Source organism: Bombina bombina, chromosome 1, assembly GCF_027579735.1.
Source record: "Bombina bombina isolate aBomBom1 chromosome 1, aBomBom1.pri, whole genome shotgun sequence".
Taxonomy (NCBI): domain Eukaryota; kingdom Metazoa; phylum Chordata; class Amphibia; order Anura; family Bombinatoridae; genus Bombina; species Bombina bombina.
Genome location: NC_069499.1, coordinates 514,879,985 through 514,905,303, shown reverse-complemented (window position 1 = coordinate 514,905,303; position 25,319 = coordinate 514,879,985). Strand labels below are relative to the sequence as shown.

The following is a 25,319-nucleotide window of genomic DNA, read 5'->3' as shown; positions in this document are numbered from 1 at the left end:
TCCTGAATTTTACAGCTGTAAATAGTTTAGCAGTGACGTATGCGGCCAGGTATGTGATGACGCTGGCACGCATGCGCATTAGGTAAAAAATGTGTGAAACAGCTGATGAAACGTCACAGGAAGTGACATAGTTCGCTCTTTTCCAAAGTTCGCCCTCTTACCAGAACACCCTGATTTGGGCATCATAGGATGTATACAGAGCTGCTAATTCACAGACTCCTAGGTAACAATATTGTGCACTTTTCAATTAGACTTTTATGGCCCATGACAGGGTTCTTAAACCAGTCCTTTATATCCTGTTAAAAGGACACTCAAGTCAAAATGAGCTTTTATGATTCAGAAAGAGCATGCAGTTTAAGACACTTTCACATTTACTTCCATTATCAATCTTTGCACAGTCCTTTTATATTCACACTTTCTGGGGAACAAGATCCTACTGAACATGTGCACAAGCTCACAGGGTATACGTATACTAGTCTGTGATTGGCTGATGTCTGTCACATGATACAGGGGGCCGGACAAAGGGACAACATAATAGATTTGTCAGAAAAAAAATCTACTGCTTATTTGAAATTCAGAGTACAGTATGTGTTATTGCCTTGTCTTTTTATTATGTACTTGTTAATTATGTAATTCTACTGCAAAGAGTGGTCCTTTAAGAATTCAGAGGGGCAACCCCCTTTTCCTTTTTTTTCTGTGACCTGATTGGCCAGAGCTTATCTTTTTCTAGTATTAATCTGTTAGGAGCCAGTAAGCAGCTTTGGTGGAGGTACCCCTAGATGTCATGAGGGGGTTTCCTCCATTATTACTGTTGATTATTAACCAGCTTTTGTGAAACTTGTGTTTGCATTGTTTTTTCACCTTCACATCCTTTGTTGTAATTGCCTTACATAATAGAAATTGAGGGGCTGAGAATTCAGCCTGATACACCTACCATTGTACTCTGATTATGCTTCCACATTGTCATACCTCACAAACCATCCCACATCTTGCACGTCTGGTCTGAGCGGTCCCACCCCTTCTCAACGGGTTAGAAAATACATGGAGAAGGATGTGCACTAAACATCAGAAGTTTGTTGTTTACTATTTTGTGAGTCCTCCTGACATAATATTGTGTTACTTTTTATGTTTTATAAGGCTTCATTACCATAGATTTAGTCCATATATAATCCACCATCTAAATTTGTTTTAAAGGCTAAGCGCTTTTTGGTATAAAATAAACAGCAGGATTTACATCATCAAAGCGAAGACAATCGTCGCACATTGCTGTGCAGAACTGGCTACTTGTCTTGGCTAGAATTAAATGAAAGTGTCAATTTTATTGGATGCGAGCGTTAGAACGAAAGCGAACAGTAACCAACAGTAACGTAAAGTTTATGAATGACAGCTCCCCCAACCAACCAATGATGTTAAAAATAGACGCGTAACAACGTGGTTAATTACCGAGAAGTACCACTACCACTACCAAGTACTAGTAGTAAGTAACAGAGTAATTTGAAGGGCAGTTATCGGTTGTGTTTTGCTGTTGTTTATCAGTAATTTTGTTACCGAATTTGGGACGCTAAACAAACTACACCTTTACCTAATGATGGAGTGTAATGTCTTTAGTCACCAACGGTTGCTTATAGCTTTAGTCTTTATACAATATACATTTAGGACTGTGGATGAACCAGTGTCTGTGTTTTTAAATATCCTTTCTATAGCCAGTAGTGCAGCAGTTTTGAAATGTTCAATACATGGGTTGGTTTTGACAAAAACAAATGTTTTAAATGACAAAACAAATGTAAAGTAATGGTTAGTAAATAGTTTAATACACTCCAGGTAAAATCAATGCTTCAAACCTAAACATTGATTTTTCTAATCTTTGGACTCTAAACTCAGAGAGATTAAATAAAGGCTCAGATTTATAACAAGTGAGGCTAGAATTGTTTCTGTATTCATATTTTTTTGGAAGTGGCAATCCATGACTTCACTTATTGTGAGTGCTGTCATCTGTTTTGTAATCTTTTGGTAGTTGCTCTGGAAGCAGAAGGTAAAAGCTGCATTGAGTCTGTGCCATACAACTGCTGTCAAGGGGTGTGGGTAAAAGCCGGATCCATGCCTAATTTAGACAAAAACACACAAATTTAAGTGTTTTCCACACAAACACATCCAGACACTTCTGTATCAATCAAAATTTTACTGCAAAACATTTGGGTCCTTTCAGAACCAACACTTTTTTTCAGAAAAACAGCTGGATCCATGCCTAATTTAGACAGATACACACAAATGTAATTGTTTTCCACACAAACACATTCAGACACTTCTGTATCCTTCAATATTTTACACCAAAACATCTGTGTCCTTTTAGAACCAACACTTTATTTTTATTTTTTTGCTTCAAAACAGCCGGATCCTGCCAGATTCATGTCTAATTTTAGACAGCCTCAAATTTAAATATTTTCTATACAAACACATCCAGACACTTCTAGATCCAATATTATTTTACACAAAAATATCTGCGTCCTTTCCGAACCAACACTTTTTTTTTACAGAAAAACCGGCGGATCCTGCTGGATCCATGCCTAATTTAGGCAGATTTACACAAATGTAAGTGTTTTCCACACAAATACATCCAGATACTTGTGGATCCATCAATATTTTACATAAAAAACATCTGGTTCCTTTAAGAACCAACACTTTTTTACACAAAAGCAGCCAGATCCTGCCGGATCCATGTCTAATTTAGACAGATATACACAAATGTGTTTTCCACACAAATACCTTTTGAGTCTTGAAAAAGGCCCAGTTAAGGCCGAAACGCGTTGACCAAGCTGATAAGAATATTTTTAATTGTTATATTTGTTTTAAAACGTATTACACTATCAGAATTCACGTTTTTAGGACTTTGAGACATAAGGACAGATACTAACGGGACCCAAAGGCAAAGACTCTCACCTTCAGGAACAGGGATTGTCCCCTTCTTCAAGAGAGTTTATCTCCATAAACATTTTTCTCAGGGTGAAACTTTGGAACACAAACAGCGGTTCTCACCACCAGGATTTGAAAGAGATTCTCACCATCAAGAAATAAGGTCATTTCTCTATTACTTTTTTACTTAACTGCATTAACAATCTCAACAACAAACTATTGGATTACAAATTATTTTTTAATTACCATTTCATAACTCTTGTGTACACAAGTCCATTTTGTTTCCATTTTTTCACAATTTTTTTAAATTTTTCACATTTATTTTTAAGTTTTATATTTTTCTCAAAGACTTATTTGCAATTTGTTTGCACTTTGGACACAATTTTTAAAGCGTCATTCTTTCATCGAGTCTCACTGTTATTTATTCATTTCACACCTAAACCACTTTTTTACAAAAGATTTATTAGGGCAGTTTTACACACCCAGAGAAAACACCCACACATCATTAATATTTGATGGCACAATCACATTAACGAGCGCACAACAACAAATCAACTACAAGATACAAAGGAATAATTTGATCTACTGTAAAGATACAACACAGACACAAAGTTATCGTTTAATCTACACATAGATACTAAGTACCATTTGATCTGGGATTGCAGATCACTCTTTTCACATTCATTTCTTTTTCCTAGTCCCCATCCCAGATGTCCCAAGGTCATTGCAGACATCCACAAATTTAGTCAGTCCAGGCCATAACAGTAGACACTACATTATTTATTAGTGGTCTATTTCTGAAATAAAATTTAAATCTTTATTTTTATATTTATATTTTAATTCAATTTTGTACATTTGTCATTATTTGTACATTGTGGATCCACAATCTCTTATGGACTGTATTTTTATGATATTGTAACTGTTTTTTCCACGGTTTTAATCATCGTAAAGTTTATTTTTAATACATTTGAAGCACAATTTGAATTCACAATCTTTAATTTTCATATTGGGATCTTATTCATCAGTATATCACCTAGCCCACATTTGAGGCTCTCTGCACTTACACACTCCTTCTATTGCATTCCTTTGGGCTAGCTAGATAGCCCACAGTCAGAGCCAAAGGTGGTTTATCCCTTGGCGCTATATCTCCACAAAGTAGTTTTGTAGTAAAATGTTGTTGGATACAGAAGTGTCTGGATGTGTTTGTATGGGAAAACACTTAAATTTGTGTGTATCTGTCGAAATTAGGCATGGATCCGGCAGGATCCGACTGTTTTTCTGTAAAAAAAAGTGTTGGTTCTGAAAGGACCCAGATGTTTTTGAGTAAAATATTCTTGGATACAGAAGTGTCTGGATGTGTTTGTGTGGAAAACACTGACATTTGTGTATTTGTCTAAATTTGGCATAGATCCGGCAGGATCCGGCTGTTTTTTCTGTAAAAAATTGTTGTTTCTGAAAAAACCCAAATGTTTTTCAGTGAAATGTTGTTGGGTACAGAAGTGTCTGGATGTGTTTGTGTCAAAAATAAATAAATATGTGTGTATCTGTCTAAATTAGGCATGGATCCGGCAGGATCCGGCTTTTTTTCTGAAAAAAGTGTTGGTTCTGAAAGGACCCAAACGTTTTTTTGCGTAAAAATATTGATGGATCCAGAAGTGTCTAGATGTGTTTGTGTGAAAAACACTTAAATTTGTGTGTATCTGTCTAAATTTGGCATGGATCCGGCTGTTTTTCTGTAAGAAAGTACTGGTTCTGAAATGACCCAAATGTTTTTGAGTGAAATATTGATGGATCCAGAAGTGTCTGGATGTGTTTGTGTGGAAAAGGCTTAAATTTGTGTGTATTTGTCTAAATTAGGCATGGATACGGCAGGATTTGGCTCTTACCCACACCCACTGTCAAGTGATAACTCAATAAAATTGTACGTGTTAAGAATTAGATCCCAGTATCTCAAGTCTCTGAACTTGATGGCATGGAAATTGATCGCTTAGTCCTTAGACGTAGGGGTTTCTCTGATTCTGTGATTGAAATCCTGATTCAGGCTTGTAAGCCTATAACTAAGAAAATCTGGAAGGCCTTTTATTTCATGGTGTTTAAATCATGGTTTTTCCTGGCATTCTTTCAGAATTCCTAGGATTCTGCAGGTTGTTTTGTGTTTTTCCAGGATAGTCTACATAAGAGCCTATCTGACCCTTCTCTAAAGGGGCAGTGTGATGACCAGGGATAACCAACCCTACACCAGTCACTTGTTTTGCACAGAAAGGGTTAACAGACCCTTTCCACCTTAACCAATCAGTCACAGTCTAGCCATTCCAGGCAAGCCTGTGACTTAGTTCAGTAGGTGCAAGGGTTAACAACACTCTAGTGAGTCTGTGCTAGACCTAGAAAAAATGCTAAAAACTCCCCTTTAATGCCACCCACACTAAACTATCTCTAAGCTGCCACCACTTAAGATTTATTATATGGATAATCTTAAAGGGACACTGAACCCAAATGTTTTCTTTCGTGGTTCAGATAGAGTATGCAATTTTAGGCAATTTTCTAATTTACTCCTATTATCAATTTTTCTTCATTCTCTTGCTATCTTTATTTGAAAACGAAGGCATCTAAGCTTCTTTTTTGGTTCAGAACTCTGGATAGCACTTTTTTTTATTGATGGATGAATTTAACCACCAATCAGCAAGAAAAACCTAGGTTGTTCACTAAAAATGGGCCGGCATCTAAACTTACATTCTTGCATTTCAAATAAAGATACTAACAGAATGAAGAAAATTTGATAAAAGGAGTAAATTAGAAATTTGCTTAAAATTTCATGCTCTATCTGAATCACGAAAGAAAAAAAAATTTGGGTTCAGTTTCCCTTTAAGGAAAACCCAGACTTACATTAAATCCTAGAATACAATTTAGCAAAAATAATCTAAAAACACAGTATTAATACTACCAGTCTCTTTCAGTAACGTGGTTCTTATTATTTATTATATTATTTATTATGAGCAAAAATCAAGTCACAGTGCATTATTAATAAAAATATGTTAACAAATAGAATTATACAGAAGCAAACCGTTTTTAAAATAAAAAGGAGAAAAAACCAAACCTAATACTGTACTAGCTTTAATGTCTGCGCCAGGGAGTTTGGCAAGATAAGATGGTCACTCACGCTGTAACAGTCTCCCATGTAGAATAAACAACTTGTATTGTTAGAATCAAAGTTTTATACTTGTTTCTCTGATATCAGATTGCTTTATGAAACCTCCTTCATGAGGGGCCAGGAAAATATCCACCCCTCTTTTATATGATGCCATAAAGCTCAAAATCTTTGGCAGAAATTATATAACATCTTATAACATATGTTATATATATCTAGTTCATATACACAGATAGGCAAATTGTGATGTCATGAGAAGTATTTTGATACCAAACACCATATATTTTGCATTCTTTATGGTTCTGAGGCATTATACCTTATAAAAGTATATTTATTTGTAAGGCTGGTTGTCCTGTCAATTACCTCAGGTTAGTGCCTGGGTAGAGGCACTGTGTTCCATCATTCTCTGTGCCGAAAGGTTGGGGCAATAAGCTGACCATAAGCCATAAAGTTCTCTTTTGTGGATCTTACAAACTATTTATGAGGGCTCTGGCTTATCTAAGGGAGAAACACATTTCTTCTGAAAAACAAATGTTTTCAGCACACATGCTAAAAAAATTAACCCTTTAGCAGCTGAATCAGGAGGTCTTTATGACAGGCAGTTTTTCTGTCTTTCAGTTTTGTTTCACAGAAAGATTACTAATCTTTCTGATGTTTATAATTTTGTTTACGCTCTGGTTCATATTAAAGGGACACTGAACCCAATTTTTTTTCATGATTTAAATAGAGCATGCAATTTTAAGCAACTTTCTAATTAACTCCTATTATAAAATGTCCTTCATTCTCTTGGTATGTTTATTTGAAAAGCAAGAATGTAAGTTTAGATGCCGGCCCATTGTTGGTGAACAACCTGGGTTGTCCTTGCTGATTGGACAGCACCAATAAACAAGTGCTGTCCATGGTCTGAACCCAAAATTTGCTGGCTCTTTAGCTTAGATGCCTTCATTTTCAAAAATTGATAATAGAAGTAAATTAGAAAGTTGCTTAAAATTGCATGCTCTAGCTGAATCATGAAAGAAAAAAAATTGGGTTCAGTGTCCCTTTAATCTGTTATCAAGCATATTTCTCCTCCATAGAATCCTTTTCTGGTGTTGAGGGTATTTATTGCAGGCTCCATTTTTCTGAACCTATGCATAGACTGGACAGTTATCTACTTTCTTGGAAAGTGTTATTTATTTTGCTGTTTTTTTTCCTTTGGCTTTAAGAGTTTCTGTGTTATCTGTTCTTTTTGTGTGATCCTCCTTATCTGATGTTTCATCAGGATAAGGCTGTTTTTTCAGACTTCATTTTGATTTCTTGACTAAGGTGGTTTCTTGGTTTTCTTCTTCTGTTTCTTTAGCCTTTTGGTTAAAACTTTTGTTTTTCAAAGCTTATTTGGAGGAAGGTCTGCCTCCTGCTGCAGCGGATTTCTGCTCATTCTACTAGGTCAGTTGCAACTTCTTGGGCTTTAAAGAATAAGGCTTCAGTTGATCAAAGTTGCTAGGCAGCTATTTGGTCTTCTTTGTTTCATTTTTCTAAATTCTCAATTTTAAGGTTTTTGCTTCTGAGGCAGCCTTTGGTAGAAAGATTCTTCAGTCAGTTGTCTCAGTTAAAATTTTTGCCTGTTTGCTTATTTTAGGTGCGTGTGTATGTATGTATGTATATATATATATATATATATATACACACACACACTGTATATATAATTTTTTAATATATATTATTAAATTAAATAATATATTTATTTGAGGTTGTGGTTTTAATTTCTTTGTGAAAAAGATGGGTATTAGTTCCCATGAGTAATGGATCATGGACTCTCACCTCCCTGTATATAAGAAAACATAATTATTTATTTTGTGATTCAGATTCAGATAGAGCATACAATTCTAAGCAACTTTCTAAATTACTCCTATTATCAAATTTTCTTCATTCTCTTTCTATCTTTATTTGAAAAGCAAAAATGTAAGTTATGAAGCCGGCCCATTTTTGGTAAACAACCTGGGTTGTTCTTGCTGATTGGTGGATACATTCACCCACCAATAAACAAGTGCTGTCCAGGGAACTGAACCAATAATTGGCTGGCTCCTTAGCTTTCAAATAAAGATAGCAAGAGAACGAAAAAAAATTGATAATAGGAATAAATTAGAAAGTTTCTTAAAATTGCATACTTTATGTGAATCATGAAAGAAACGATTTGGGTTCAGTATCCCTTTAATATATATATATATAAAAAGATAAATTCAAAACTCAGGTGTGTCATAAGACTTGTTCATGTAAACTGTTAAATAACAAAAAAGAGGAGAAAAGGAGTCTTTCAAGATATTTTAGAGCAAAAACCTAGTATTGTAAAAGGGACAGTAAAGTGAATAATTAAACTTCATTCTTCTTATAGAGTGTGCTATTTTAACCAACTTTCCAATTTATTTCTACAGTATTATCAAATTTGCTTTGTTCTCTTGGTATCTTTTATCCACCTCACTGATTCGCTAAATAATGCCCAAGATAGTATCTCATCTGCTTCTGTGTGTGTATTTTTAGGCATGATTATGTTTGGAAACATTATTAGAAAATAAAAGATGGCAAGATACTTGCGTAATCTGCACAAAGTCATTGTGGGATTTGGGAGAGGAAGCGCATGTTTCCACTCTCAGATAACTTCCCCCCGATTAGTCCTGGGAATAGAAACAAGCTGTGATGATACTGGAGCTGCTGTTGTTGATGAAAATGGAAAGATACTGGGAGAATCACTTCATTCTCAGAAGGAAGTCCATCTAAAGTAAGTATTTTTGGGTTATAATATTGAATGTCTGTAATTCATGCCCAAACATGCTTTGGAAAATATATCAATAGCTTTTGTGACCTAACAAGATAACAAAAATAAGTTATTTCATTCTAGATCTGCTTTGAACTACAAATGATGTATTTTAAGAGTGTATTTAATTCAAATCTAAACGCACTTTGATACACGGAACTGTGTTTAATAGTTTGCAAAACATATTTGAGATATTTTACACCTGAATATAATCACTTGCTTTTCCGAAGAAAAACTAAACGCAGTGAATTTGCCCCCTGTATTTAGAATGTCCCTGATTAAATAAAAAATAAAAACCACAACTCAGCCAAGCACTCAACGGTCTGTGCACGCCACCAAGGAGGCCTACTTTTTCCTCCAAGTCAATCTCACAAAATTTAACGAAGCTGGCAGCAAACAAATAATGTATTAGAAAATCAGCACAGTCAAAACAGCAGCAACGTTTCAGGAAACGTCGCTGCTGTTTTGACTGTGCTGATTTTCTTTTTTTTTTAATAATTTTTTTATTGAGGTTTTGCATAATAAACAAAGTACAATGATCGCCTTTCAACTTTTAGAAAAGAAAACAAATAAAAATATAGTATAGGAAAACATTCCGACAGTTATAAACTAAACAATTGGTAGGCTAGTTAAACCTCTATTTTACAGTACAATATCATGATAAGCTGACTAATTAGAAGCCATATTTGTAGGCCATATGGACTAGGAATGTAAAATGTAGCTGGTAGTCAGATGGGTGGCTCTTTATGAGCTTCAAAGAAAAAGTACAAGGTTATATAGTAAAAGGGGAGGGGAGAATTCGGGATAGCCAATAACAATCAGCGGGTAAGCACCGCTTAAAATATAAGTTATTAAGCTAGGATACATTGATTGACATTCAGTTTCAAAGCTACTATGAGCACCAAGCAGTGATGGAGGAGTTTAAGTAAGAATTTATGAAGTATAGCATCTACCTAATGAGAGATATATGTTAGGAAGGGTAGTACTTTATGGCTTGGGAGAGGTTAGTGCGTATGTTTTGGTATGAACAGACTAGGGGGTATATGGGGTGGTAGAAAGGACATGTCGTGTGGGGAATTTAATAGCTGGGAGTGAAGAGTTAATTGCTAGGGCGAAATTCTAAGTATGAAATATAGCAGGGTGAAGGCAGCAGATTACTAAAGAATTAAGGGTCCATATTATACAATGAAACCAGACTATCTAGATTCTAGATGGATTTATATAAGATATGAGATCTTTATGATAGTGGGGTTAAGCTATGGTTTGGGGAGAACTTTAGACATTGGCGGGCGTGTTTTTATATGGTCAGACTAAAGTATATGCGAGGCCATAGGGAATAAGTATAGTATTTCTGCTTGTACCAATCACTACTTAAGGGAAATAGTAAGGTAATGGCATCTGACTATTAGGACTGCAGGGGTCTTCTTGAAGCGAGAGATTACACTAAATTATGTAGGTAAGCTAGCAAGGGGCATAATTGGAATCTATATGGAGTGCCCAGGTATGAGTACACAAGCGGACTCTCTTTTTTCATGAGAGAGATATAAATGTAGATATTATTGTACTGAATATACACTGTATGTTGAGAAGCCCTTACTACATCATAAGCATCCATTCATCTAGATATACTAAAAGTGACTCTATATGTAGACCCAATGAAAACCCTATACTTAAAGTATTTTCTATACACTCTAGGAACAGCTATGGCTTGGGTAGGATAATAGCTACTGGCACGAGCATGCTTATGTGGTCAGGCTAGGGTATAGATGGGACCATAAAAAGTATATGTAGACTAAAAGACTAGGTCCCCACAACAATAGAAATAGGATAGATTACTGCCAGAGCTGATTATGGAATATTCAAAGTAGTGGGGTGGAGGCAGCATATTACCAAGGTAGAAAGAGACAGTTAAAGATTACACTATAATCCCAGGCTACCTCATAATGCCTATAAGTAATGTCATGGATACCTACATGGAGTGGCTAACTATAAAAGCCTGAACAACTAAGAAGTTTATAAGCAGAGCAATATGGGTGAGGATATCTTTACACAGAATATATGCTATCTACATAGGTGCAAATAAACCCTCACATTGAAACGCTAAAGGAGATTATGTTTGTAGACCAGGTAAAAAATAAAGACTACATTTCTGCATGTTCCCAAAATAAAACAGGAAAACATAGCTAAGGGTTAGGTTATTGATAGGACAGGAGTGATTAATACCAAGAGTTAATCAGTTGTAATGGATAATTAACGATATATAATCCATATGCTTAGAGAAAAAAATAGAGGTAATAATTCTGAATGCTACAACTATGAATAAACATTAAAATTATTGAGTTCCATCGCATAATTGGCTGCAGGGGATTGCATTTTCCATTACATTAGATTTTCAGTTGTAGCAGACTTAGAAACACTATTTTTAAAAAAACATGTCACCAGAACAGACTCTTACTAAAGCTCAATAGGTAACAGGCTAATCTAGGAAGGAGTAGAAAAAGAAACTAGTGCTTAAATTATATATGAACAAACAGTGGATATTAGGAAGTCTTTATTTGATTTCTACAAAATATTAATGAGATATCAAACCAATTAAACAGTGTGACTAGTCTTTTGTCTTCCAAATGGGAAAGAAGAAGTGCTTACATCTAGCAGAGGGTACATGTCCACCAAAATGTAAGTCCATGAGCAGCTTCAAACGGGGGCAATCTTTCACCCGACACCAGTCCGACCTGCCATCAGTGAACCTCGACTCTCAAAAGAGTCACTCCAGATCCGCTGTAACTCTTCCCCACCAAGAATAACCAGCAAGTGTTTTAATGTAGTGTGAGTCCACCATTTTCCCTCCTCTATCGGGAGATACTCCTTAAGTAAGTGAAAGTTGCGGGCCTCTGTCCACGCCCCACCGTGGGAGTCAGCCACCCTACTATCGCTGCAGGCCTTGTTTAAGGGGATTGATATCAGCTGCACGCTGGGATCCACTGTAGGAATACAGGTAGGCAGATTGAGCTGTGCACATTCCTCTAAACCTGGGCAGGCACGCACCTTAAGTGAAGTCTCCACATACGTAGCTGGAAGCTGGTCTGTAGTCGGCAAAGCTGTCTCAGGTTCTTGGCGAGACATACTCCCTGACTCTTCTCCTGCGCGGCCATTTTTAATAGTGGTGATGAGATCAATGTATCCCTTCTCCATCTTACCCTCAAGCACCAGTAATAATGAATAGATAGATGCATAGTAATCCTCCATCACTAGTCAGTGGCAAAATATTCCTATTTTACCCGTGGAATCCTTAGCAGTAGATGTATTAGGCAGGGCTTCCGCTAGCAGTATGAATATTCTAATTTTCAGAGTTCCCGACCATTTAAACTTCACAAAGCTGGCTCAAGCAGGTACTTCAATAACCTATAATGCAGATATAGAAGTCCTGTAATATTGAAGTCAGAGTAAAGTATATATTGTTGTCTGATTACAGGTATTTTGTCAGGAGTCTCTGGAATTGCGACCAGCCATGCCTGGCGCTTAGACACGCCCCCCCGACTGTGCTGATTTTCTAATAAATTATTTGTTTGCTACCACCTTCGTTAAATTGTGTAAATAAAAAATAAGATGGTCGATTGTTATTAAATGCTCTTTGCGCTTTAACATAAAAATTTAGATGTAGATTCATTCTTCACCTTGAGGAACAAATTATTAAACACACTTTTAATCCCTCCATGCAAAAAACGAATAGAGAATGTTAGAAAGTGACATGCAACTGGAATTAGTGTTTTTATTTTTTATCTATTGTACAGGACCGGTGGCATTGTTCCTCCTGTGGCCCAACAACTCCACAGAGATAACATTTATAGGGTCGTTACTGAAGCACTAGTCACCAGTGGTGTCTCTCCACATGAACTTTCTGCCATTGCCACTACTGTAAAACCTGGACTTGCCTTGAGCTTAGGAGTTGGTCTATCCTACAGCTTAAAACTTGTCAACGAATATCATAAACCATTTATCCCTATACACCACATGGAAGCACATGCACTGACTGTTAGGTTATTACATCCTATAGAGTTTCCATTTTTGGTTCTGTTAATCTCTGGAGGCCACTGTATTCTGGCTTTGGCCAATGGTGTATCAGATTTTCTGCTGCTTGGACAATCACAGGATGAAGCACCTGGGGACACTTTGGACAAGGTATGCATTTTTTTCAACAGTTATTGTTTGTTCATGACCTATAAAATAGAAATGAGGTTAAGTATAATACTCTATTATATGCTATACTGCCAATTATACCCAGAAGTCTGGATGTGCAACAATTTTCTAAAATGTCAGCAGTAAGGCAGGTATAAGACTTTTTTATTATTATTATTATTATTATTATTCTTTGCTATACTAAAGGTGTTTCTTTTTAGCTCATTTACAAAACAGCAACAGCTGACTTAGCAGGTTAAGGAAAGTACTATTCTGTCCAGCCAGGCCACTATAGGCCCACTGATAGCGTATAACATATACAGACAGACAAAGTCATATGAGGATATGGATTTATTAAGAAACTTTTTGTTAATGCTAATTAACTAGGAATGATAGGGCTTATACAGCAGAGAATATTGGCAACATACCCTCTTTTAGAGATAGTAGTAAAATGGGAAAAACACAAAGGATAGTAAGACAGTTGGTAGATTTGTAGGAGCTAGGGGAACAGCAGACTGCCTAAATGATTACTTCTGTTCTGTTTCTAAAACAAGTTGTGGAGATAGGATCAATAACTTTTTGTTTTGAAAGGAGGTTGCTTAGTCCATATCCAAATAAGTTAAAGGGATAGTCTACTCCAGAATGTTTGTTCAAAAAGATAGATAATCCCTTTATTACTTATTCCCCAGTTTTACAAAATCAACATGATTTTTATAAAAATATGCTTTTTACCTCTGTGATTACCTTGTATCTAAGCCTCTGCAGACTGCCTCCTTATTTCAGTTCTTTTGACAGACTTGCATATTAGCCAATCAGCGCTGACTCATAAATAACTCCACGGGAGTGAGCACAATGTTATCTGCCTGCCACATGAACTAGCACTGAGATAAGAGGCGGCCTTCAAGGGCTTAGAAATTAGCATACGAGCATACCTATGTTTAGCTTTTAACAAAGAATACCAAGAAAACAAAGCAAATTTGATGATAAAATTAAATTGGAAAGTTGTTTAAAATGGCATGCCCTATCTGAATCATGAAAGTTTCATTTTGACTAGACTGTCTCTTTAAGTATGTGCTTCTGTATACTGCAATGGATGGGATGTTGTATCCTTTCAGTAGTGTAACAACTGGACTTTTTAGACTAGAGTATTTTCGCTACATTCATTTTTGGTTCTATATTCCATAAACTGAAGCATCTCCACTCCATTTGCTATTGCAATGTCTCTACTCAGCACTCACAATCACTCTTGTTGGCATACCAACACCAATTTAAAGTGATGGTAAATTAATAATCTTTATTCCTATTTCATTTCCATACTAAGCCACTGTATTTATTATAATAAAATATTACATTATATGTTATAAAAACTAAAAGTTTTATGCCACTGTGTATTCTTGCTCCTTGAATTTTCTTTTCTGTAGTGTAGTGACGTATATAGCCGTCCCACCCATTCTATACACAGATGCAAATGTGTGTTCCTGAGAGGAGAACAGCATGGGTAATAGTCTGTAAGCAAATACAGCATTATTAGAAGTAAACAGTGAGTCAAGTAGTTTGTATTGGTGGTGGGGGGGGAGGTTGTTTCAGATTAGGGGGGAATAGGTTAGGGGGTTGAGGCGGTGTAGGAGATGATTAGGGGGATAATGGGTTGGGATATTGGCGGTTTAAGGGTTAATGGGGGTAGAAGGTTTATTGCATTGGGCTATTGGCAGTTTAGGGGTTAATAAGGTAGAACGTTTATTGTGGTGAGCTATTGTCAGTTTAGAGGTTTTAATATATCCCAAAGGGATCACCAATATCAGCACTGATGCTGGCTGTAATTTATTGCCAGCATTGCCGCCTATTGGAATGTATAGTAAAACGCTTCTCGGCAATGACGCCTGTTAATATAGATGTTGGCAGCTTTGAATATTTTGCTGGCTCGCTCAGCATCAAAGTGGATTGCTTTGAATATATCGCCACATCACAGCACTTTCAGTCATCGGGGCCAGGATATGTGCGTATGCCGCAGAAAAAACAGTAATAACTTTTATTAAAAGCATTTTTGCTAATGAAAGAATATTGCAAGAATGCTTATATTTCAAACTAAAATCATCACTCATGCACATTTCAATTTTGACCTTTCTATCCCTCTAAAGGTCTATAGAATAAGGAGCGCTAAAAGAAGCAATAGAGTACTGGAGGATAGTATAAAACAAATTTATTTAAAATCTAATAAAATCACTTACTAAAAATAATATAATAAATATAATATATTGTCTAAAAATAATTATAGACAATAAGATGGTAACAGGGAAATAAAAAGTAAAAACTACTAAAACAAGTAGACGTCTCCCTTAAAATAAGCTCAATGATCCGTATATATACGAGCAGGCACACACAGTGCTAAATTAATTAGATAACAGATACTGTAGCGATACATACAGAAAATATAACTCCGGATTAAGACTATCAATCAAATATCTCTTATCTGAGAGCCTCACGATAATAGTCAGCAAGTATAGAGTCTTATTTGTCAGACTGCTGAATCAGAACACCTTGAGTTGGGAGTGATATCCTTATCAGATAGGTGCAATCAATCCCGGTAACTGCGTACATATCAGATTCTGGCACAGATTTTATTATTCATGTTTCTAAGTAAGTGCAGCACACTGCAGTGCACACGCTGCTGCATGTGTAAGTCATATGGCTGTCCAGCATCATTATTTATGTTTCTAAGTAAGTGCAGCACACTGCAGTGCACACTCTGCTGCATGTGTAAGTCATATAGCTGTCCAGCATCATTATTTATGTTTCTAAGTAAGTGCAGCACACTGCAGTGCACACTCTGCTGCATGTGTAAGTCATATAGCTGTCCAGCATCATTATTTATGTTTCTAAGTAAGTGCAGCACACGGCAGTGCACACTCTGCTGCATGTGTAAGTCATATAGCTGTCCAGCATCATTATTTATGTTTCTAAGTAAGTGCAGCACACGGCAGTGCACACTCTGCTGCATGTGTAAGTCATATGGCTGTCCAGCATCATTATTTATGTTTCTAAGTAAGTGCAGCACACGGCAGTGCACACTCTGCTGCATGTGTAAGTCATATAGCTGTCCAGCATCATTATTTATGTTTCTAATAAGTGCAGCACACTGCAGTGCGCACTCTGCTGCATGTGTAAGTCATATGGCTGTCCGGCATCATTATTTATGTTTCTAAGTAAGTGCAGCACACTGCAGTGCACACTCTGCTGTATGTGTAAGTCATATAGCTGTCCAGCATCATTATTTATGTTTCTAAGTAAGTGCAGCACACTGCAGTGCACACTCTGCTGCATGTGTAAGTCATATGGCTGTCCAGCATCATTATTTATGTTTCTAAGTGCAGCACACTGCAGTGCACACTCTGCTGCATGTGTAAGTCATATGGCTGTCCAACATCATTATTTATGTTTCTAAGTAAGTGCAGCACACTGCAGTGCACACTCTGCTGCATGTGTAAGTCATATGGCTGTCCAGCATCATTATTTATGTTTCTAAGTGCAGCACACTGCAGTGCACACTCTGCTGCATGTGTAAGTCATATGGCTGTCCAGCATCATTTTTTATGTTTTTAAGTAAGTGCAGCACACTGCAGTGCACACTCTGTTGCATGTGTAAGTCATATGGCTGTCCAGCATCATTATTTATGTTTCTAAGTGCAGCACACTTCAGTGCACACTCTGCTGCATGTGTAAGTCATATGGCTGTCCAACATCATTATTTATGTTTCTAAGTAAGTGCAGCACACTGCAGTGCACACTCTGCTGCATGTGTAAGTCATATGGCTGTCCAGCATCATTATTTATGTTTCTAAGTAAATGCACCACACAGCAGTGCACACTCTGCTGCATGTGTAAGTCATATGGCTGTCCAGCAGCATTATTCATGTTTCTATGTAAGTACACACACTGCAGTTCACACTCTTCTGCCTGTGTAAGTCATATGGCTGTCCAGCAGCATTATTCATGTTTCTTCGTAAGTGCAGCACACTGGAGTGCGCACTCTGCTGCATGTGTAAGTCATTTGGCTGTCCAGCAGCATTATTCATGTTTCTACGTAAGTGCAGCACACTGTACACACTCTGATGCATATGTAAGTCATATGGCTGTCCAGCAGCATTCACACTGTCCAGGAAAACCATGGTAGATGTGGCACAGACAAGTTCAACCCTACGTACAGGTTTATTTTATTTTTTGTGCTGGAAAAACTAATTTAACGATTTTCTGGTGAATTGTTAGCAACTTTTTGGTTACGCATTTTGCTGCCCCTGCCCCAAAGAAGTGATATACCTTGCCGTTACTGCTTCTTAAAGGACTACTAAATGTAGAGTTGTATAATTAACAAGTGCATACTAAAAAGACAATTCAATAACACCTACTCTGAGTTTCAAATAAGCAATACATTATTTTTCCTGCCCCCCTGTATCATGTGACAGACCACTATACAGCCAATCACAGACTACTATACGTATACCCTGTGAGCTTGTGCACATGCTCAGTAGGATCTTGCTCCCCAGGAAGTGTGAATATACAAAGACTGTGCAAAATTTGATAATGGAAGTAAATTGGAAAGTGTCTTTAAAACTGCATGTTCTATCTGAATCATGAAAGTTTATTTCTCCAACATTGGTGTGTCCGGTCCACGGCGTCATCCTTACTTGTGGGAATATCTTTTCCCCAACAGGAAATGGCAAAGAGCCCAGCAAAAGCTGTCCATATAGTCCCTCCTAGGCTCCGCCCACCCCAGTAATTCTCTTTGCCGTTGCACAGGCAACATCTCCACGGAGATGGTTAAGAGTATGTGGTGTTTAGTTGTAGTTTTTTATTCTACTATCAAGAGTTTGTTATTTTAAAATAGTGCTGGTATGTACTATTTACTCTGAAACAGAAAAAGATGAAGAGTTCTGTTTGTGAGAGGAAGATGATTTTAGCAGCAGTAACTAAAATCGTTTGCTGTTTCCACATAGGACTGTTGAGATGAAGTAACTTCAGTTGGGGGAAACAGTTAGCAGACTTTTCTGCTTAAGGTATGACTAGCCATATTTCTAACAAGACTGTGTAATGCTGGAAGGCTGTCATTTCCCCTCATGGGGACCGGTAAGCCATTTTCTTAGTCTCAAACAGAATAAAGGGCTTAATATGGGCTATAAAACTGGTAGACACTTTTATGGGCAAAATCGATTGCTTTATTTGGGCATTTTATACATGTTTATGTTTGAAATTCACACTTATAAGCTTGGGGAACGTTTTTTAACGTCAGGCACTGAGTTAGACACCTTTCCAGTCAGGAAGGGCCTTCCCAGTTGTAGGCTGAGCCTCATTTTCGCGCCATTACTGCACAGTTACTTTTGAGAGCAAGACATGCAGATGCATGTGTGTGGATCTGAAAGTAGTTGGAAAGGTTCCTAGAAGGCTTCATTTGGTATCGTATTCCCCCCTGGGTTTGGTAAAGTCGCAGCAAAGGCTGTAGCTGGGACTGTAGAGGGGTTAAAACTGTAACCGGCTCCGGTTTCTTTATTTTAAGGGTTAAAGCTCTGAAATTTGGTGTGCAATACTTTTAATGCTTTAAGACACTGCGGTGGAAATTTGGTAAATTTTGAACAATTCCTTCATACTTTTTCACATATTCAGTAATAAAGTGTGCACTGTTTAAAATTTAAAGAGACAGTAACGTTTTTGTTTTAAAACGGTTTTTGTACTTTATTGACAAGTTTAAGCCTGTTTAACATGTCTGTGCCTTCAGATAAGCTATGTTCTATATGTATGAAAGTCAATGTGTCTCCCCCTTCAAAATTGTGTGATAATTGTGCCATAGCGTCCAAACAAAGTAAGGACAGTACTGCCACAGATAGTAAAGTTGCCCAAGATGATTTATCAGATGAAGGGAGTAGACATAGTTCTACATCATCTCCTTCTGTGTCTATGCCAGTTTTGCCCACGCAGGAGGCCCCTAGTACTTCTAGCGCGCCAATGCTTATTACTATGCAACAATTGACGGCAGTAATGGATAACTCCATAGCAAATATTTTATCCAAAATGCCTGCATATCAGAGAAAGCGCGATTGCTCTGTTTTAAACACTGAAGAGCAGGAGGGCGCTGATGATAATTGCTCTGTCATACCCTCACACCAATCTGAAGGGGCCATGAGGGAGGTTTTGTCAGATGGGGAAATTTCAGATTCAGGTAGAATTTCTCAACAGGCTGAACCTGATGTTGTGACATTTAAATTTAAATTAGAGCATCTCCGCGCACTGCTTAAGGAGGTGTTATCTACTCTGGAGGATTGTGACAACCTGGTCATTCCAGAAAAATTATGCAAGATGGACAAGATCCTAGAGTTTCCGGTGCACCCCAACGCTTTTCCTATACCCAAGCGGGTGGCGGACATAGTGAATAAGGAGTGGGAGAAGCCCGGCATACCTTTTGTCCCACCTCCTATATTTAAGAAATTATTTCCTATGGTCGACCCCAGAAAGGACTAATGGCAGACAGTCCCTAAGGTCGAGGGGGCAGTTTCTACTCTAAACAAGCGCACTACTATTCCTATCGAGGATAATTGTGCTTTCAAAGATTTTTGTACAGCAAGGTTACCTCCTGCAACCCATTTCGTGCATTGTTCCTGTCACTACAGCAGCGTGGTTCTGGTTCGAGGAACTAGAAAAGTCGCTCAGTAGAGAGACTCCGTATGAGGAGGTTATGGACAGAGTTCACACACTCAAGTTGGCTAATTCTTTTATTTTAGATGCCGCTTTGCAATTAGCTAGATTAGCGGCGAAAAATTCAGGGTTTGCAATTGTGGCGCGCAGAGCGCTTTGGCTAAAGTCTTGGTCAGCGGATGTATCTTCCAAGACAAAATTGCTTAATATCCCCTTCAAGGGTAAAACTCTCTTTGGGCCAGAATTGAAAGAGATTATCTCAGACATCACTGGGGGAAAGGGCCACGCCCTCTCACAAGATAGGCCTTTCAAAGCCAAGAATAAGTCTAATTTTCGTTCCTTTCGCAATTTCAGGAACGGACCGGCCTCCAACTCCGCATCCTCTAAACAAGAGGGTAATGCTTCACAAACCAAACCAGCCTGGAAACCGATGCATGGCTGGAACAAGGGTAAGCAGGCCAAGAAGCCTGCTGCTGCTAACAAAACAGCATGAAGGAGTAGCCCCCGATCCGGGACCGGATCTAGTAGGGGGCAGACTCTCTCTCTTTGCTCAGGCTTGGGCAAAAGATGTTCAGGATCCCTGGGCACTAGAAATAGTCTCTCAGGGTTATCTTCTGGAATTCAAGGAACTACCCCCAAGGGGAAGGTTCCACATGTCTCACTTATCCTCAAACCAAATAAAGAGACAGGCATTTTTACATTGTGTAGAAGACCTGTTAAAAATGGGAGTGATACACCCAGTTCCAACGGCGGAACAGGGAATGGGATTTTACTCAAATCTGTTTGTAGTTCCCAAAAAAGAGGGAACTTTCAGACCAATTCTGGATTTAAAGATCCTAAACAAATTTCTCGATTCTACCTACAATCCAGGAAGGTCAATTTATGACTACCGTGGATCTAAAGGATGCGTATCTACATATTCCTATCCACAAGGATCATCATCAGTTCCTAAGGTTCGCCTTTCTGGACAAACATTACCAGTTTGTGGCCCTCCCATTCGGGTTAGCCACTGCTCCAAGGATTTTCACAAAGGTACTCGGGTCCCTTCTAGCGGTTCTAAGACCAAGGGGCATTGCAGTAGTACCTTACTTGGAAAACATTCTAATACAAGCGTCGTCTCTCTCAAAGGCAAAGGCTCACACAGACATCGTTCTGGCCTTTCTCAGATCTCACGGATGGAAGGTGAACATAGAAAAAAGTTCCCTGTCTCCGTCGACAAGAGTTCCTTTCTTGGGAACAATAATAGATTCTTTAGAAATGAGGATTTTCCTGACAGAAGTCAGAAAGTCTAAACTTCTAAACGCTTGTCAAGTTCTTCATTCTATTCCACGTCCTTCCGTAGCTCAGTGCATGGAAGTAGTAGGGTTGATGGTTGCAGCAATGGACATAGTTCCTTTTGCGCGAATTCATCTAAGACCATTACAACTGTGCATGCTGAAACAGTGGAATGGGGACTATACAGACTTGTCTCCAGTGATTCAAGTAGATCAGAATACCAGAGACTCACTCCGTTGGTGGCTAACCCTGGACCACCTGTCCCAGGGAATGAGCTTCCGCAGACCAGAGTGGGTCATCGTCACGACCAACGCCAGTCTAGCAGGCTGGGGCGCGGTCTGGGAATCCCTGAAAGCTCAGGGACTATGGTCTCGGGAAGAGTCTCTTCTCCCGATAAACATTCTGGAACTGAGAGCGATATTCAATGCTCTCAGGGCTTGGCCTCAACTAGCAAAGGCCAGATTCATAAGATTCCAATCAGACAACATGATGACTTTTGCTTATATCAATCATCAGGGGGGAACAAGGAGTTCCCTGGCGATGAGAGAAGTGACCAAAATAATAAAATGGGCAGAGGATCACTCCTGCCACCTATCTGCGATCCACATCCCAGGAGTGGAAAACTGGGAGGCGGATTATCTGAGTCGTCAGACATTCCATCCGGGGGAGTGGGAACTCCACCCGGAGATCTTTGCCCAGTTAACTCAATTATGGGGCATTCCAGACATGGATCTGATGGCGTCTCGTCAGAACTTCAAGGTTCCTTGCTACGGGTCCAGATCCAGGGATCCCAAGGCGACTCTAGTGGATGCACTAGTAGCGCCTTGGACCTTCAACCTAGCCTATGTGTTTCCACCGTTTCCTCTCATTCCCAGGCTGGTAGCCAGGATCAAGCAGGAGAGGGCCTCGGTGATCTTGATAGCTCCTGCTTGGCCACGCAAGACTTGGTATGCAGACCTGGTGAATATGTCATCGGTTCCACCATGGAAGCTACCTTTGAGACAGGATCTTCTTGTACAGGGTCCATTCGAACATCCAAATCTGGTCTCCCTCCAGCTGACGGCTTGGAAATTGAACGCTTGATTCTATCAAAGCGTGGGTTTTCAGATTCTGTGATAGATACTCTGGTTCAAGCCAGAAAACCGGTAACTAGAAAAATTTACCATAAAATATGGAAAATATATATCTGCTGGTGTGAATCCAAGGGATTCTTATGGAATAAGATCAAAATTCCTAAGATCCTTTCCTTTCTACAAGAAGGTTTGGATAAAGGATTATCAGCGAGTTCTCTAAAGGGACAGATTTCTGCTTTATCTGTCTTGTTACACAAACGACTGGCAGCTGTGCCAGATGTTCAAGCATTTGTTCAGGCTCTGGTTAGGATCAAGCCTGTTTACAGACCTTTGACTCCTCCCTGGAGTCTAAATCTAGTTCTTTCAGTTCTCCAAGGGGTTCCGTTTGAACCTTTACATTCCATAGATACTAAGTTGTTATCTTGGAAAGTTTTGTTTTTGGTTGCTATTTCTTCTGCTAGAAGAGTTTCTGAGTTATCTGCTCTGCAGTGTTCTCCGCCCTATCTGGTGTTCCATTCAGATAAGGTTGTTTTGCGTACTAAGCCTGGTTTTCTTCCAAAGGTTGTTTCCAACAAAAATATTAACCAGGAGATAGTTGTACCTTCTTTGTGTCCGAATCCAGTTTCAAAGAAGCAACGTTTGTAACACAATTTAGATGTAGTCCGTGCTCTAAAATTCTATTTAGAAGCTACAAAAGAGTTCAGACAAACATCTTCTCTGTTTGTCGTCTATTCTGGTAAAAGGAGAGGTCAAAAAGCGACTTCTACCTCTCTTTCCTTTTGGCTTAAAAGCATCATCCGATTGGCTTACGAGACTGCCAGACGGCAGCCTCCTGAAAGAATCACAGCTCACTCTACTAGGGCTGTGGCTTCCACATGGGCCTTCAAGAACGAGGCTTCTGTTGATCAGATATGTAAGGCAGCGACTTGGTCTTCACTGCACACTTTTGCCAAATTTTACAAATTTGATACTTTTGCTTCTTCGGAGGCTATTTTTGGGAGAAAGGTTTTGCAAGCCGTGGTGCCTTCTGTTTAGGTAACCTGATTTGCTCCCTCCCTTCATCCGTGTCCTAAAGCTTTGGTATTGGTTCCCACAAGTAAGGATGACGCCGTGGACCGGACACACCAATGTTGGAGAAAACAGAATTTATGCTTACCTGATAAATTACTTTCTCCAACGGTGTGTCCGGTCCACGGCCCGCCCTGGTTTTTTAATCAGGTTTGATTAATTATTTTCTCTAACTACAGTCACCACGGCACCCTATAGTTTCTCCTGTTTTTTCCTCCTGTCCGTCGTTCGAATGACTGGGGTGGGCGGAGCCTAGGAGGGACTATATGGACAGCTTTTGCTGGGCTCTTTGCCATTTCCTGTTGGGGAAGAGATATTCCCACAAGTAAGGATGACGCCGTGGACCAGACACACCGTTGGAGAAAGTAATTTATCAGGTAAGCATAAATTCTGTTTTTTACTTGAGTGTCCCTTTAAGAAGATGAGAAAATAGATTTATATTATCACATCAAAGTCTTGATTGTTAAAGGGACATTAAACTGCTGAGTACAACTAAAATAGAATGGTTGCTACTCATCATGAGAGAGTATGTAAGGACAGTGTGTGTGTGTGTGTTAGAGAGAGATAGATAGCGTGAAAGTGTCTGTGTGAGAGAGAATGTTCTCTGTCTTTTTAGATAATTTATATATATATATATATATATATATATATATATTTGTTTCAATTATATACTGTACATGTAGTTGCTTATTCTTAACAATTATATAATAGTAGAATATAATGGTGTATTATAGTTTTACGTATGGCACTACAAAAATGTTGTAGTTAAAAAATAGAGCTAGTAAGAATTATCATGGGACGATTAGTGTAAGTGTATATATATATATATATATATATTATATGATTGTTATTCTATAAAGAAAGCAAGGAGATCACAAAGCCTAGAGACACCCAGCGTAATGCCTAAATTCTGTCGAAATTAATTAATTTAAAAAAAAAGGAGCACCTGCACTTGAACACAGTAAACTGATGTACTTTTACTAAGTGCACTATATGGAGACATGCTCTCTTGCTTCTAGCAGAATGATTTAAAACAGGGAAGAGAAGCCAGACGTCTGGTCTCTGTGATGGCTTGATGTACAGATAGGAGATTGAGATTAGGGAATAGAGTAGCTAATAGTGTTAGCAAACAGAAGTAATAATACAGCAGCTAAGGATGCCAAAATGACGATTGGCATTTTCCCTTCACAAAATCTGTATTCTGTTTGTGTAGACAATGTGGCTATTTATGCTTGCTTTACTGTGTGTTAAAGGGACATTAAACTGCTGGGCAATACTACAATAGCATGGTTACTAATCACTATGCTATTGCTTTAACTCCTGTTCTAAAATTCGATTCAAACTTGTTCACTTATTTAAACCCCTTAAAGGTGCTAGATGCTGCAGCTCTGCCTCTTTAAACAGGGTGCTGCAATCTTGTAGCACAGGCATTCCTGCACACTAAACTCGATTTATCAATCCATGGCGGACGGGGGCGTACACATTTGCCCCTGTCCGCCTGAGCTCTCCTCTGGTGGGCAGCAATCCGCTGCTGGAATTTAACTCCACCCCTGCCTGTGCACAGCCAATCACACGCGGGCTGGAGCTGTCAATCTCCCTGGTCGGACGAGACTGGGGAGATTGAAATTCTCCACCTAAGAGGTGGAGAACAGAGTAGGCAAGCAGCGGTCTGTGTAGTGTAGTGACTATTCTTTTGTAGTTGTGCTCAGCAGCTTAGTGTCTTTAAAAAAACACATTTATTGGGGTTAGTTTTTTGATAACTTAAACTCATAAGTTCATAATAAGAATAATAGGAATAGTAATCACTTTTTTTTATTTATTTTTAGGTTGCCAGACAACTTTCACTCATAAACCATCCAGAATGCTCCAGTATGGGAGGTGGCCAGGCAATTGAGCACTTAGCTCGTTATGGGAACAGGCTACTAGTGCATCTGCGGACACCAATGTCACAGCACAAGGACTGCAACTTTTCGTTTGCTGGGCTACGTAGCCAGGTCAATAACATTATTCAGAAAAAGGAGGCAGAAGAAGGTACAGATTGTAATTGTTTACTTGTGTTTCACAGATTTTATTTTTTTACATTTGCTTCTGTAAAAATGAAAATGTATTTTTATTCCTCATGGCAGTGAATTCAGATTTTTTTTTATGTTATTATTGGAAATCATTTTAGAAAACATGTTTAGTAAGTTATTCAAAATAA

General features: G+C 38.4%; 1 protein-coding gene across 2 annotated transcripts in view; it reads left to right on the top strand.

The window, feature by feature from the left end:
- Positions 1–1,033: 1,033 nt before the first annotated feature.
- The window catches only part of OSGEPL1 (O-sialoglycoprotein endopeptidase like 1), a 49,267-nt gene continuing 24,981 nt past the window's right edge, over positions 1,034–25,319 (top strand). The window contains exons 1-5 of one of the 2 annotated variants that reach the window (XM_053698607.1): positions 1,034–1,090; positions 2,884–3,073; positions 8,573–8,810; positions 12,638–13,025; positions 24,946–25,150. In XM_053698607.1, coding sequence (XP_053554582.1) covers positions 8,611–8,810; positions 12,638–13,025; positions 24,946–25,150 — 793 coding nt within the window. In that variant the 5' untranslated portion in view covers positions 1,034–1,090; positions 2,884–3,073; positions 8,573–8,610. Of the gene's footprint in view, positions 1,091–1,425; positions 1,478–2,883; positions 3,074–8,572; positions 8,811–12,637; positions 13,026–24,945; positions 25,151–25,319 lie in introns of those variants that run through there. The other variant, XM_053698606.1, reaches the window with a different exon arrangement.